The 14,453-nt window shown below is 44.9% G+C and overlaps 2 protein-coding genes across 3 annotated transcripts in view; both read right to left on the bottom strand.

The window, feature by feature from the left end:
* The window catches only part of LOC139803330 (peroxidasin homolog), a 40,879-nt gene extending 33,394 nt beyond the window's left edge, over nt 1-7,485 (bottom strand). The window contains exon 1 of one of the 2 annotated variants that reach the window (XM_071759380.1): nt 7,194-7,485. In XM_071759380.1, coding sequence (XP_071615481.1) covers nt 7,194-7,357 — 164 coding nt within the window. In that variant the 5' untranslated portion in view covers nt 7,358-7,485. The remainder of the gene's footprint in view (nt 1-7,193) is intronic. The other variant, XM_071759381.1, reaches the window with a different exon arrangement.
* A 4,862-nt stretch (nt 7,486-12,347) lies between these two features.
* PCMTD2 (protein-L-isoaspartate (D-aspartate) O-methyltransferase domain containing 2) overlaps nt 12,348-14,453 on the bottom strand; it is a 7,100-nt gene continuing 4,994 nt past the window's right edge. The window contains exon 3 of the mRNA XM_071759602.1: nt 12,348-14,453. This exon is cut by the window's right edge and continues 1,218 nt beyond it. The gene's annotated coding sequence lies outside the window, so the exon portion shown is untranslated.

Genomic DNA, 14,453 nt, shown 5'->3' with positions numbered 1-14,453 from the left:
TGCATTAAAAAAAAAAATCACCAACTTTGGCTCATCCTTAGTTCTTTCCTCCAGCCCTGAAGCTGAGCTGGGAAGAAATGCCCCTGGCAGCACAGGGAAACTCCTGTTGTGCATTTGAGAACATTCCCTACAGAAATGTTGCTTTCCCTCTATTCCCAGGGCACTGACTCTGGAAACTTTACATTTTTTTTCTTTTTTTCCCCTAACAAATGTGCTTTTTGCAGGGACCCACCACACAGCTCCTCCCCAGCAGCTGGGCTCCCTCACTCCCACCTCCTCCTTGCTCTCCACCTTGGAATTTGCAAAACAGGGATTAAAAAAAAAAAAAAAAAAAAAAAGAAAGGTCCCTTGTGATATAAATTGCCCCCACATTTACAAATCCAGCAGTCTGGAATTCCAAAAAAACATTTCCACAAAGAACAAAGGGCATAGAGCTGCTGCTAAAGGATGCCAGATCCTTTTGTACCTTCACACAGGGTGCCTGGATGCCAGGGCAGCAGCTGTCCTGATCCTTCTAGACAACTCCAGCCTCCAGAAAATCTCCCCAAATCCTCCTGCCAAAGCACAACAGCTCTGACAAAAAACTGGGCTGGAATACATGGATATTCTGGGCTCTGCTATGGCAATAATTTGCAGTCTCTGATCCCAGTGCAGAACCTTAGCAAGGAGTTGCAAAAGGATGGGGAAAGAGGTGTTCACAGGCTGACACCTGAATATTTCTGGTCCTCTGAAGCTGCTCTCAGCACAATCATTCCTGAAAGCATTGTGTTAAATAATTAATGGTGATTAGCATTTAAAAAAATCAATGGCTTTTGCAAGCAACTTCCACCCCTGTTTAATTTAGGCTCTTACAGAACGGTGATAACTGAGCAGCTAATGAGCTACAAGAGGTGTTTTACTGCACTTCCAGGGAAATTATTGGGTTTGTTTCACTGAAGCATCTTTTGTGCTCCAAAGCCTTGATGGATCATTTCACCCAGAGCTGGGTGGGTGAGCAGCAGCCACTCCAGCAGCAGCAGCAGCAAGGACACAGAGGGTAAAGGTGCTTTTATAAAGAAAGAAAAGACATTAAAATCCCTTCTATTGTTTCCTGGGGAAGGGAGGGTGTGGAAAAAAACCCTCAACATATTTTTTAAGTCAGATTTCCCCCTAGATGAGAAGAGTCAGAATATTCAGCAGAAGGCTGATGGTTTCTCTGATCTGCAGAAGATGGGAGTCAGCTCTGCAGGTTCCCCCCCATCCTTCCAAAGAATCCTAGAATCCTAGAATTGGCTGGGTTGGAAGGGACCTCAGAGCTCATCAAGTCCAACCCTTGATCCACTCCCCCCGTGGTTCCCAGCCCATGGCACTGAGTGCCACATCCAGGCTCTTTTGAAATATCTCCAGGGATGGAGAATCCACCCCTTCCCTGGGCAGCCCATTCCAATGGCTGAGCACCCTCTCCAGAAAGAAATTCTTTCTAATGTCCAACCTAAACCTCCCCTGGCACAACTTGAGACCTCTTGTGCCCTCTTGTCTTGCTGAGAGTTGCCTGGGAAAAGAGCCCAACCCCCCCCTGGCTCCAACCTCCTTTCAGGGAGTTGGAGAGAGTGATGAGGTCTCCCCTGAGCCTCCTCTTCTCCAGCCTCAACACCCCCAGCTCCCTCAGCCCTTCCTCACAGGACTTGTGCTGGATCCCTTCCCAGCCTCCTTGCTCTTCTCTGGACCTGCTCCAGCACCTCAATCTCCTTCCTGAGCTGAGGGGCCCAGAACTGGACACAGGACTCAAGCTGTGGCCTCCCCAGGGCTGAGCACAGGGGCAGAATCCCTTCCCTGGACCTGCTGGCCACGCTGTTCCTGAGCCAGCCCAGGATGCCATTGGCCTTCTTGGCCACCTGGGCACACTGCTGGCTCCTCTTCAGCTTCCTGGCAATCCAGACTCCCAGCTCCCTTTCTGCCACTCTGTGCCCAGCCTGGAGCTCCCCATGGGGTTGTTGTGGCCAAAGTGCAGGACCTGGCACTTGGAATGTTGAACCTCATCCCCTTGGGATCAGCCCAACTCTCCAGTCTGCCCAGGTCCCTCTGCAGCCCTGGCAGGAAGGGAAAACCAGGCTTGCTGAGATGGAAATGAAGCCTTCCAGCCTCACTGTCATCAACTCCCCAAGTCAGGAATGTCCCCCTCACACACCAGTCCCCAAATGGCTTTAATAAAAGGCAGTTTGCATCTCCAGAGCCCTACATGGCCAGCTCAGCCTTCTCATCTCTGCTGCACAGATGAGGAGACCACAGGGAGCCTCAGGGCTGGGTTTTTTTTTTTCCCCCCAAGTCCTGGCTATTTTTGGGGTTTGCCAGCTTAAGGCATCAAGATGTGACAGCCTGAGGAGTGAAGAGGAAGGAAAATATGTTCAGCATGGAAATAGTGGTTAACCAGATTATAAGATCAGGGATGAGATGCTGCAGAACAGGCTGTTGTTCTTCTTGCACTGCTTACATTTTAGTGTTAGGGATGAGCACAGCAGATTTTAATTAAGGAATTACCCCAGGCATTCCCTGAACTGAGATTTTCAACTCCCAGAAAAAGGAGTTTTTACAAGGGTTATCAGCTGGGGCAAGACTGTTTTGGTGGCACCTTTTCTGGGCAGCCAAGCTTCTGGCCCTGCAGGCAGTGATGGGGCAGGAGGGGGATGCTGGTGGCATCAGCTCAGCTGCCACAGAGCGGCACTTCAGCTCCTGGCAATCAAGGCAGGAGCAAGGAATCCCTCCTAAGCAAAGTTTTAGCCCTGAACACAGAGTGAAGTAGGGAGATTGCCCAGCAAACTGGTAACCTCAGCAGTTTTAGATAATCTGAGCTATTATGGATTAGGAAGGAGGAGCTGGTCCTAATCAAACCAGCTCATTCTGTTCCTGAGCATCCATATCAGGGAGGAGAAGGACTCTCAACCCAGCACATTTTGGCACCATCTATTGAAGACACTGCCCACATCAAGTGGAAACAACTTGCCCTTCTCCTGAAGGGTGTCCTGACTCTGATCTGGAAAGCAAAAGAAAATTTCTGAGTGTAAAGATTTCCCTTTTCATTTTCCCAGCTGCAATGAACTTCTGGGCTATTCTGTACACCAAGGCTTGTGTAGCACAGGTGTCAGCTTTTCTCCTTTTGAAGGGCATGATCACTTCAACCTTTATGCAGAATGCACACAAATTCTTTTGCCAGAAAATACTGACTGGTCCTTGGAGAGCACAGGAAAAAAATCCTGGAATACCTTTGGGGATGTGGTGAAGGCAATGAAAGTGCAGATGGTCAAGTGGGAAGCAGATGCTGAAGGACTGTGAGGTTCTGTGAAGGGAAGATTTCTAACCCCTTGAGGTAGCTGTAACCCCAAGAGTTGGGATGATTTCATCAAAAGACACTGGAATGTTTTTAGGAAGGAAAATACGTTTTAAATACCCTCTGTCCCCATTTTCCTTCCAGTGAAAGGACTTCTATAAACAGGACACACAGAAGACTTTGCTCACCTCTCACAGGTTTAATGAGGATAAAATCCTGCAGCAAAAGAAATCAGAAAGAGATGACACTGGGAACATCCAGAACCCATTTAAGGGCTGCATATCAGACCATCCCATGCAGAGGGAATGAGAACCCATCCTCCAGCCTAAAGCACAGAGACCACAAAGCATTTCTAAGAACTCATTTACTCAGCAAACCTTTTCCCAACAGATGGGTGAAGCTCCTGCTCAAAACCCTGCTCCTTGAGACAGCTGAGAGAGCAACCCCTGCCCTGCAGCAGGGGAAGGACCTGCAGGAGGGAGACAGGAACCAAGCAGCCACCAAACAAGCAGCAGAAAGGAGGGAAACACAATTTGCCAAGCTGCCCATTCCCAATTAGCATCCAGGTCTGGGAAGAACTGGGTCACCCTCAGCTGGTGCCAGCAGTGTGCTCAGCTTGTGCCCTCAGCTACGTTTCTCCAGAAATTCCCATTCATTATGAGAACAACCCAGGGATAATTGGATTGCAACCCATCAGCTGCCAACCAGAGTGGAACTTCTCTCCACACATCTCTTCTACCCATGCCCACACGTTCCAGAGTTTATTCTTTTGAGTGCCAGGCTGCAGAACAAATGACTTAGAAGGTTAAAGACCTCTTGAAATTTTTTCTGAGTGTGTGTTTCACAGCTGTTCCTTTCTTTGGGCTGCTGGAATCCCAGTGGTGAGCAGCAGATCACATCTGGATAATCAGGTTCCAGTTGAACAGACAGCAGCCAAAATACATTTGCAGTTATCCCCCACAGATTTTCAAAGCCTGGTTATCTGCACACGTGTAGCCATCCCTGCCATCCCATCCTCTGCTCGGGATAGAACAGCTCAGGCTTCCTCACCAAAGAGAAATAATTCACTGCTAAAAGCAGACATGGGGCCAGATCCTCAGCTGCACCCAGCTGGGGTTGGGAAGGAGGGGAGGGAAATGGTGAGCAACAAGGAGCCAGGAACAGCTCATCAATTCTGGAACTGGTTCCATGCCAATCCCAGCCTCAATCCCAGAAGGTTTTGGGCTGTTCCAAGGGCTGCCAGCTGGATCCAGCCCCGAGGGGACCATCTGCCAAGGGGGGCGCTTGGAGCACAACGTGTGCCAGCAAGAAGAACTTCCCAGTCCTGAAGGATTGTTAGAGAGAGGGTGGCACGGAGTCCTGGGGGTCAGAAAGTCCCAAACTCCCAACTTCAAAGCAAAATCCAGCTGGAAATTGCAGCTCTGCCATGAGGGAACCGAGCTGGAGTTTGGGCTCAGGGTTTAAATCTCCAGTCCCAGGCTCAGTCCCCTTCCTACCAAAGGGCAAATGTGGAAAATATCCCAATCCCACGTTTTCTACCCAGAATCACTCCCATGATCAAGGCAATTCTTGCTGTACTTCTCCATGTCTGACTGACCCTACAGCCTTCCCAGGAGGGAGATGAACATGCCAAAAAGCTGGAGTAGTCAGGGGCTTGGTTAAGAAACATTCTTTGATCTTTCACAATTAAAAAAAAAATTTTTTTTTAATTGCTCAGATGCTGTTTATAACAGATACAGGGGGATGCTGCCTGGCAAAAGCATTTACATACTTTGGATCACCCAGAGACCTAAAAAGTCAGGGTTTGGACTTACTACACATCATACAAAGGGACACAAAACTTTGCCAAGCAGGCTCCCAAATCTTTGGATCTCTGGGGATCTTTGCTCATCAGTATGGGTTTTGCTTACAATTACTCAGACATTATTAAAAGAGACTAAACCAGATAAACCTAAAAAAAAAAAATAGGTGTCTAAAAAGGCTATAATCTCATTTAGGATTATTACTCCTTTTATAGCTCACACTTACACCATTAGTTAATGCTTACAAACTCACTTTCCCACTGAAGGCTGTGGGGTCAGACTAAATAAAGCAGCTTCCCAAATGGTTAAAGCAGGCAAAACATAGACCATTTACAAGCAGAGTACCTACAAACACATCAGAGCAGAATTAGAGGAATTAAAGTGATTGTAACAGTGTCCTGGAAAATCTGCTCACCTTTCTGGAGTGAGTTTTACGGACATCAAAATGCCACTTAAATTACAGCAAAATACTACCTAGATTTTTTCACTAAAGCTGCAGGGACAAGGTTTTTTTTTCAGTTTTCAGTTTTGCCCCCTGCAGCACAGGGAATGAAGTGTGCTGCTGCCAGAGGATGTTTAGAAATTCACCATTCCAGCAGTAAAAAAAAAAAAAAAGTTGGTGAGCACGGTGAATTTCCCTCCCTCTGCACTCAAAGAAACACCCTCAGGCTATCCAGAGGGACAGTGAATATTGCCTCATTTCACACAGAGAAAAAAAATTAAGCTTTCCTGAGCTCAGAAATCTCAGTTCAGCAAGAAAACAAACTTTTCCCCCAAGAAAAGCTGCATGCAAGCAAAGAGAAACAAGTTATTTTGCTAAAATCAGAGAGGGTTTGGGTGTTCCAAATATTTCAGTGTTCTGAGATGCAAGAGAATGAGGGGGGGGGGAAAGTTTGGTGATGTTTTTGGAGGGTCAGACTCTGCAAGCTGCTATCAGAGCAGGTAACAACTACCCAGAGAGGTTTTTTTTAACTATCTGTCCAGTACTGACCAGGGGAGATTCACCACTCCATCCCCAGCTGGGAGAGAGACAGAGCCCAGGTTCTGACTCAGTTTTGCCACCAAAACAGCTTTGGCAGCTGGAAAAAGTGCAGATATTTTCCTGTGTGCCACTAATGGCAAATCCAAAGCAATTAAAAGGTCAGGATCTGCCCACATCTGGCTGCCAGCAGGGCAAGAGAATCAGCAATATTAGAGAGAGGCTTCCAGGAGAAATCCTGGGACAGATGCTCTGTCTGAGACTGAGTTTAGGTGGGTACAGGAGGAGGGGAAGGCTTCTCAAAGTCGTGTTGAAGAAGCTGTACACTTGGCAGCAGCCTGAGGAGGACGAGCACCAAGATAAACTTGGGAAAAATCTTGCTGATCATTTACAAAAATCCCCAAGGTCTTCCAAGCTGAGGGATCAGCTAAGAGCAGCACAAAGAGGGTGTTTGGTGGCTGTATCTTAAAGCCAGCTGAGGTTTAGGATTAGTTTGGGATGACAGGGAAGTGCTGTTTGGATCTCAGGAGTCTCCAAGCCTCCTTTTCTGCTCCAAGGGACTCAGCCAGCAGCTGCCTCCCCAACAGGTATTTCATTCCTCAAGGAATCTGGGAGTTACCACACTTGTTTCTTTCCAAACACGGCTTAAATTTGGTTTGTAGAGTTCAGAGAGAAGCTGGAAAACCAGGACTTACAGCACCATTTCTTTTCTAAACTTTATGTATTAAAAAAAAAAATGTTTGGTTTAGTAGAGCCAAAAGCCTGAGCTGCTGCTCTTCCTCTCTCCCCGACACCCACAGACAAAAAAATAAACTCTGTGTCCTCCTGTATCCTTAGTTTAACATTTGTGACCTTTGAGTCTCCAAAACTGTTTTCCAGTGACTGCCCTGGCTTTATTCCTCTGAAAATTTTTCAGTTCCCTTGATTGCTCTGTTACCAATTCACTGATGCCAAAAAGCAGCAGTTTCTGGTTCAGGCTTTAAAAGTGTGCAGAAAAATACTGCAGGGAAAGGAGGACAAAAAGCTTGCCTTTGGCCTTGGCTTTTTTCTTTCCTCTTTCTAAAGAGTTAGCAGGTAAGGAAGGTAGCAAAATGAAAGGGTTACTCACAGGATGTTTGTCTGGGGTGGGATTTCAGGGATGGATTCCAACATCAGATGCATGCATCTTACTGTAGTCCTGAAGCACAGGCAGCGACTGGGGCAGGAGCAGGAGGAACTGGGCAAGAGGAGAAAACACAAAAAACCTCCAAAAGCTAAAGATTTAACCAGCATGGTGTTTGCTGGAGTGGATTTGCCTCGATTCTGAACTGCAGGGAGCTGGAAAAAAAAAAAAAAAAAAAAGTTTCCCAGCCCTGAGGTCCAGGAGGAGGGGACTCATCAGCATGTGTTTGCAATTAAATTAAAGCAGTTTGACAGCCCAACCACCCACCCTCTCTGCCCTTCTGTGCATCACTGAGGATCAGATTGTCCCCACCCCTCTTTAATTGTGGTGCTGAAATAGAAACTCTTCATTTTGATGTGGTTTTGTTTGCTTTCTTACTTGGAGCAAGTTAACTCCTCGCCTTCCCAGGAGTTTTGCCTGAAAAGGTGCAGAATCACCCAAAAAAAATCACCCCAGTGCTTCCAGGGCTGAGGTAGGAGACACCCAGAATCAAGTTTTGATATGACAAAATTTTTTTTTTGCCTTGGAGCACTCTCTGCAAACGAAGGACAGCATCTTACCCAGCACTGTCAGGTACCAGGCACTGAGATTTTCGGGTGGAAAAGAGGCTGTTCCCTATAATGTGATTTATTACAACCTGCAAAACCACCTTTCCAACCCCTGAGAGCAGCATGGGATGCTACAGGTGAGTGATCTCCCTCTTTGAATCACTTGCAGAGGAAAAAAACTGGAAATAAAGAGAAAAAAAGCCAAAAAAAAAAAAAAAAAAAAAAAACAAAACAAAACAAAACAAAAAAAAAAGTCCAAACCTGCTGTACAGTTTCTTATGTGGAGTAAAAGCTCTTCAATTTCCAAGAACTTTTGCTCTTTTGACAAGGATGCCATTTGGAGAAAAGTCAGGATTTTGGAGAAATTAAAGGCAATCAACAATTAATTAATTAATTGGAAGGAACTGATGAAACTGAGTAAAAACTCCTGCAGGAACTGCAGAGCTCAGCTCGTTTCTCCCATGGGATGATAACAACTGAGATGCAAAAGGCTTTCCAGTTGAATTAATCCCCTTTTAATGCCTCCAAAAACCACTGAGGAAAACCAGCTCGCCTTTAGCTTTGCATTTTTTACGACAGAAAATCCTAAAAGTGTTTGTTTAGCATGAATTTGTGGCATTAATGCTCACCAGGACAGAAAGGTGCCTGAGGCATCCCAAGCAAGGCACCATTCCAGATTCCCTGGAAAAATCAAATAAAAGTTTCCTATCAACCTGAACTATTCCTTACACTGTAAACTGTGATATAATTAAGATGGGGGTAAAAAAAAACCAACCAAACAACAAAAACTCAACCAGTATTTAACAATAATTTATGCCTCCCTGGGTCTCTTCTCCCCACAGATTCTTTGTCACTTGAGCCTTTGGGTTTTGGGGTTTCACTGAGGAATTTTCATGTCCCAGATGGCCAAGGATGAATTTTTTTAATTTTTTTTTTTTAATCTCAGCTCATCCCGCTGCAGGTTTTCTGCATCCAGCCCGCAGGCGATCTGCCCTCTGCTTGTCCTCCCATCACTTGGGGATCTCAGCGAGGTGGCTGAGCCACAACTCATGGTTTACACCAGAGTGTCCTCTAGTGGCCACCCAACCCCTCCTTACAACAAGGGGTTGGAAAAGGATAAATTTACCTGCTGGGGCATTTTACAAAACAACCGAGAGGAGGTGGGAGGTGAGGGAGAGCTTCGGACTCCTCTTGGAGACCTTAAATCCACGGGAAGTGCATCCTTGGTGTGCATCAGGAAGGACCACGCAGGTTGTCAGCCAAAAATCTCCAAGAATTAAGTCATGGTTTCTTCCAGCCTCCCCATTTATTTCCAGAACGCAAGGAATTCTTTCAGCACAGTAACACTGCTCCTTAGGAGCAGCTCTGTAAGAAATATTTCCAGGAAAATAAACAAAATTGTTCTCTTTGGAGCCCTGCTTCAGTGGTGAGGAAAAAGCCATCAGCATCTTCCCTGGCACATCCAGACACTTCACAAATAAAAAGATTTTGCTTTCTGCCTCCCTTTCCATCCTGGTCCATAAATCCTGAGCTCTAAACCAACCCTCTGCAAAATAAATCCCTGCCAGGTATTAACCACGGCTCCTGCCTTAGGGATCAAATTCCAGCACCCAGATGGAGAGGGGATGGAAGCTTCTGGAAGGACTGCTGGGCATTTGCCTCCTATTTTTTGGATCTTTAGCCAAGGCAGGAGATTTACCAGTGGCCTTGCCCAGGAGTAACTGGAGTGCAAAAAAGGCAAATCCTGCAAGCTCTCTGTTTGCTTAAAGCAGATTTTCACTTGAAACAGAGCTCTTGTTCTTTGCTGAGCTCCCTTTCATGACCCAAGATGGTTTTTGGGAGCTGGTGGGAAGCAGGAGCAATCCCAGCTCCCTTCCCCTTTGCATTTATTTTTCTTATTTTCCATCAACTTGAAAACTTGTTAGAAACAGGAGTGTGCAGCTCTGAACCAGGAATTAATTCCAAAGCAACAGGAATGAAATTTAATGCTTGTGTCCCTCTGCTTCAGCATTTCCAGTCTGGACAAACTTTTTTACACTGTAAAATTTGGGTGGGTTTTTGGGTGGGTTTCTCCTCTACTTCGTTTCATTTTTAACACTTTTGCTCCAGTAGAAACTTCCAGTTTCTACTTCTACACTTCTTCCCAGAGAACTGTCATGTTGCACACATTTTGCTATCAAGTGAGATTATCTGATAAATTTAATTTACTTGATACCATTTGAATGACCCATCCACAGCTTCCAAAGCAGAGATATTTTTTTTTTTTTTTTTTTCCTTTTTCACATGAAGGAAAACTGGAACACTGAACCACTCATGTTATAGCTGGTGAAAGGACAGGAAGAAACACAGACCCTATGTCCTGCAGAAAGTTAATGCTTGTGTCCCTCTGCTTCAGCATTTCCAGCCTCTGCTGGACAAACTTTTTTACACTGTAAAATTTGGGTGGGTTTTGCCTCTACTTCGTTTCATTTTTAACACTTCTGCTCCAGTAGAAACTTCCAGTTTCTACTTCTACACTTCTTCCCAGAGAACTGTGATGTTGCACACATTTTGCTATCAAGTGAGCATTATCTGATAAATTTAATTTACTCGATACCATTTGAATGACACATCCATAGCTTCCAGAGATTTTTTTTTTTTTTTTTTTTTTCTTTTTCACATGAAGGAAAACTTGAACACTGAACCACTCATGTTATAGCTGGTGAAAGGACAGGAAGAAACACAGACCCTATGTCCTGCAGAAAGTTAATGCTTGTGTCCCTCTGCTTCAGCATTTCCAGCCTCTGCTGGACAATTTTTTTTTACACTGTAAAATTTGGGTGGGTTTTTTGGGGGGGTTCTCCTCTACTTCGTTTCATTTTTAACACTTCTGCTCCAGTAGAAACTTCCAGTTTCTGTGAGAAACTGGAAGAGTTTCATCACAGAGAACTGTGATGTTGCACACATTTTGCTATCAAGTGAGATTATCTGATAAATTGAATTTACTTGATACCATTTGAATGACACATCCATAGCTTCCAAAGCAGAGATTATTTTTTTTTTTCTTTTTCACATGAAGGAAAACTGGAACACTGAACCACTCATGTTATAGCTGGTGAAAGGACAGGAAGAAACACAGACCCTATGTCCTGCAGAAAGTTAATGCTTGTGTCCCTCTGCTTCAGCATTTCCAGCCTCTGCTGGACAAACTTTTTTACACTGTAAAATTTGGGTGGGTTTCTCCTCTACTTCGTTTCATTTTTAACACTTCTCCTCCAGTAGAAACTTCCAGTTTCTACTTCTACACTTCTTCCCAGAGAACTGTGATGTTGCACACATTTTGCTATCAAGTGAGATTATCTGATTAATTTAATTACTTGATACCATTTGAATGACCCATCCATAGCTTCCAAAGCAGAGATTATTTTTTTTTTCTTTTTCACATGAAGGAAAACTGGAACACTGAACCACTCATGTTATAGCTGGTGAAAGGACAGGAAGAAACACAGACCATAGGTAATTATCCTGCAGAACAGAGGTTAACAGATACAGTTAATTAGCTGCAGCTGTATTTGGCATTATGAACAGTTTCCTACTACAGCTGAAGCCAAAATATTCTTCTCAATCCCCTGGAAATAGAAACCCTCAACATCAGCTCTTAAAAACCTGCTTGAATTGAGCACTGGAGACAGAAAGGGAGCTGCAGGTCAGGAGGCATTTAACAAGCCCTTGCCATGTTTAATTAAGGCAATTCCTGAAGCACAGAAATGGACCCAATAACCTCCTCACCTCTGGTGTCCACAGCCAGGTGAGTGAACTGGGGTTTTTAACCAGTCTGACCTCTCAGAACCACACCAGTGCTGGCTGTGCTCACCCCAAAACACACCAGTGCTGGCTGTGCTCACCCCAGAACACACCAGTGCTGGCTGTGCTCACCCCAAACACACCAGTGCTGGCTGTGCTCACCCCAAAACACACCAGTGCTGGCTGTGCTCACCCCAGAACACACCAGTGCTGGACGTGCTCACCCCAAAACACACCAGTGCTGGCTGTGCTCACCCCAAAACACACCAGTGCTGGCTGTGCTCACCCCAGAACACACCAGTGCTGGACGTGCTCACCCCAAAACACACCAGTGCTGGACGTGCTCACCCCAAACACACCAGTGCTGGCTGTGCTCACCCCAAACACACCAGTGCTGGCTGTGCTCACCCCAAAACACACCAGTGCTGGCTGTGCTCACCCCAAACACACCAGTGCTGGCTGTGCTCACCCCAAAACACACCAGTGCTGGCTGTGCTCACCCCAAAACACACCAGTGCTGGCTGTGCTCACCCCAAAACACAGCTTGCACAACTCCATTACATGAAAATTTTAAAACCTGGGCAGGTTTCCTTGGAGAGATTATATTCTGAGTTCATGTAAAACTACACCCCAGCACCATGTTATTAAGTGCTTTTTTTTTTTTCCTAGTGTTCTAGTGCCTTAACCTTCAATTATGGAAATAAGAACTTACCTCCCAAGTGTTCCAACCACAACACGATGCACAAGCCACGTGAAGAAGGCTAAAAAAAAGTCTTTAATGAATTTATTGATAAAGTTTTTAATAAAGTTTCAACTGTGTAACACTTCTGCATGCCTCTGGCCAACTTAACTCCACAGTCTCTACAGAGATTTTGCCAGCTTACACACTGATGATGAAAGCAGCTCAAAGCTCACTTCTTTTTTGCAACTTTACTGCAGAATGGAAACCCAAAAGGACTCACGAAGACAACTGAGAAAAGGAAACAGAGCAGGTAGAATTCCTGGACAGCTCACAGACCACACAAACCCAGTTATGCTGCAGTGACTCTGATAAATGAATACAAAACTACAGTGCAAGTCTCTGTGCACAGGGAAAATGTATTTACACCTCCCCTTCCTTTACAGGCTAGAAGCAATACTATTTCACAATTATATTACACATAAAATTTCAGTTATTGGTTTGTTTGGATCTCTGGTTTTGTTGTTTTCTTGTTTGTTTTTCAGAGGAGGGGACAATCTGACAACCTAGAACATTCATTTCCTGTGTATATATTTATTTATTAAACCATATCCAGGAAAAACAGCAGTACCACTTACAAAAATCTAACAAATGGAATCAAAAGGCAAACCTGGTGAAAAAAAAAAAAAAAATCTAAAATTTTTTCCAACTGGGGGTAAAATGCAACACAGATAAATGAAAGAGAATTCTCTCTCAACTGGTCAGCTTTAATAGAACAAGGTTTATTAACAGGAACCTGATGTTTAATATCATTTTTAAAGCAATTTCTTTTAAAAAAAAACTAATTGCAATTAACAAACTGAAGGATGACCTGGTAGCCAAAAGCAGGAGGCACCCTGTACTCTGTAGGGAAACTGTGCCATGAGTAAGAAAGGCACAGACCTGGTGGAACAGTTATTAAGCAGAAATCCCAAACCAATACAGAAGTGACAGCTTTTGGGGAAGCACAGAGAAACCTATGGAAGTTCTATTAAGCTTCTATTTACCACCATATTCAGGATTTTCAGCTGTAGACAGAAATTCATTGTAGTTGCCAGAATGACAAGCTGGGCAGTTGTATCTTTCCAGGAAACCATCAGCTCAGTGGCTGCAGAAATGCCCCATATTTAAAAATAAAGCAAGAAAAACCTGAGGGAGCAAGGTAGCTCACTGAGACCAGAAGAAATTTAGGAAACCAGAGGCAAAATACAGCCATCCACTGGATCCTGTGCCAGCAGCCCCCTGGATTATCAGGGAATATTCTCCAAGATAAACCAACAGCCTCAGAAGCAAGGCTGAGCTCTCCACCTCAGGCTCTGATGTTACAAAAAGTTCTTTGTTTAGTTCCAAAGCCCCACAAAACTTTGAAACACTGTTCACAAGCAAGTTGTGCAACTCGGTACCATTCCCTGAAAACCAGGGGATTTTTGGCAAGACAAGTCTTCAGCCCTCCTCAGAAAATGAGGAGACAGCATTAAAAAAAAAACTTAAACCCAAAGATATCCAAGTGGTACCAATGTCAGTGCTTCTGATGGGACAACATAACACAGGAGGGGGTTTTTCACCCCCTGCTTTAGTAGTGACATCAACACAAGCTCAAGGGTTTCTTTCCAGCCTTTACCAATTTAGGGGGATTCTTCCAAACCAGGCTGAACCAAATCAATAAAACTTCCCCTTCTAAATATCTCCTTCCCTGACTGTTACAGGAAGACTTGGGAATAAAAACCACAGTTCAGATCCACAGAACTGCAGACTGGGAAGTCCTATCCAAGCTTGTTAAAACATCTTCTTAACTTTTTGCAGGAATAAACCAACCTGCTGAGTCACTCAGCCTCCTTCCACCACGGTTGAATGTGTGCACACAAGTTGTGTTTGAGCCACAGCAGGGGCACACACCCAGAGAACACCTCAGAACTGCATCAAAGTGGCTTTCTAGACTCTTTTTTAGGTTTACACACCTGCCACAAAACGTTTGGCTGCTGTGCCACTCTGCTCAGGGCACTGCTCTGCTCAGCCCAGCAGACACAACAGCAAAACCCCCCAGATTCTGCTTTCACACTCAGTTTTCACAAACTCACTGCTCTGCATCTCCTCTCCACCCCCTTCCCTCTCAGGATGACTCTGTCAACACTTCCAGAGACAACAGTCCCAACCCTG

Source organism: Heliangelus exortis, chromosome 16, assembly GCF_036169615.1.
Source record: "Heliangelus exortis chromosome 16, bHelExo1.hap1, whole genome shotgun sequence".
Taxonomy (NCBI): Eukaryota; Metazoa; Chordata; class Aves; order Apodiformes; family Trochilidae; genus Heliangelus; species Heliangelus exortis.
The sequence above is the reverse complement of the archived record's forward strand: the minus strand, read 5'-3'. Positions and strand labels throughout refer to the sequence as shown.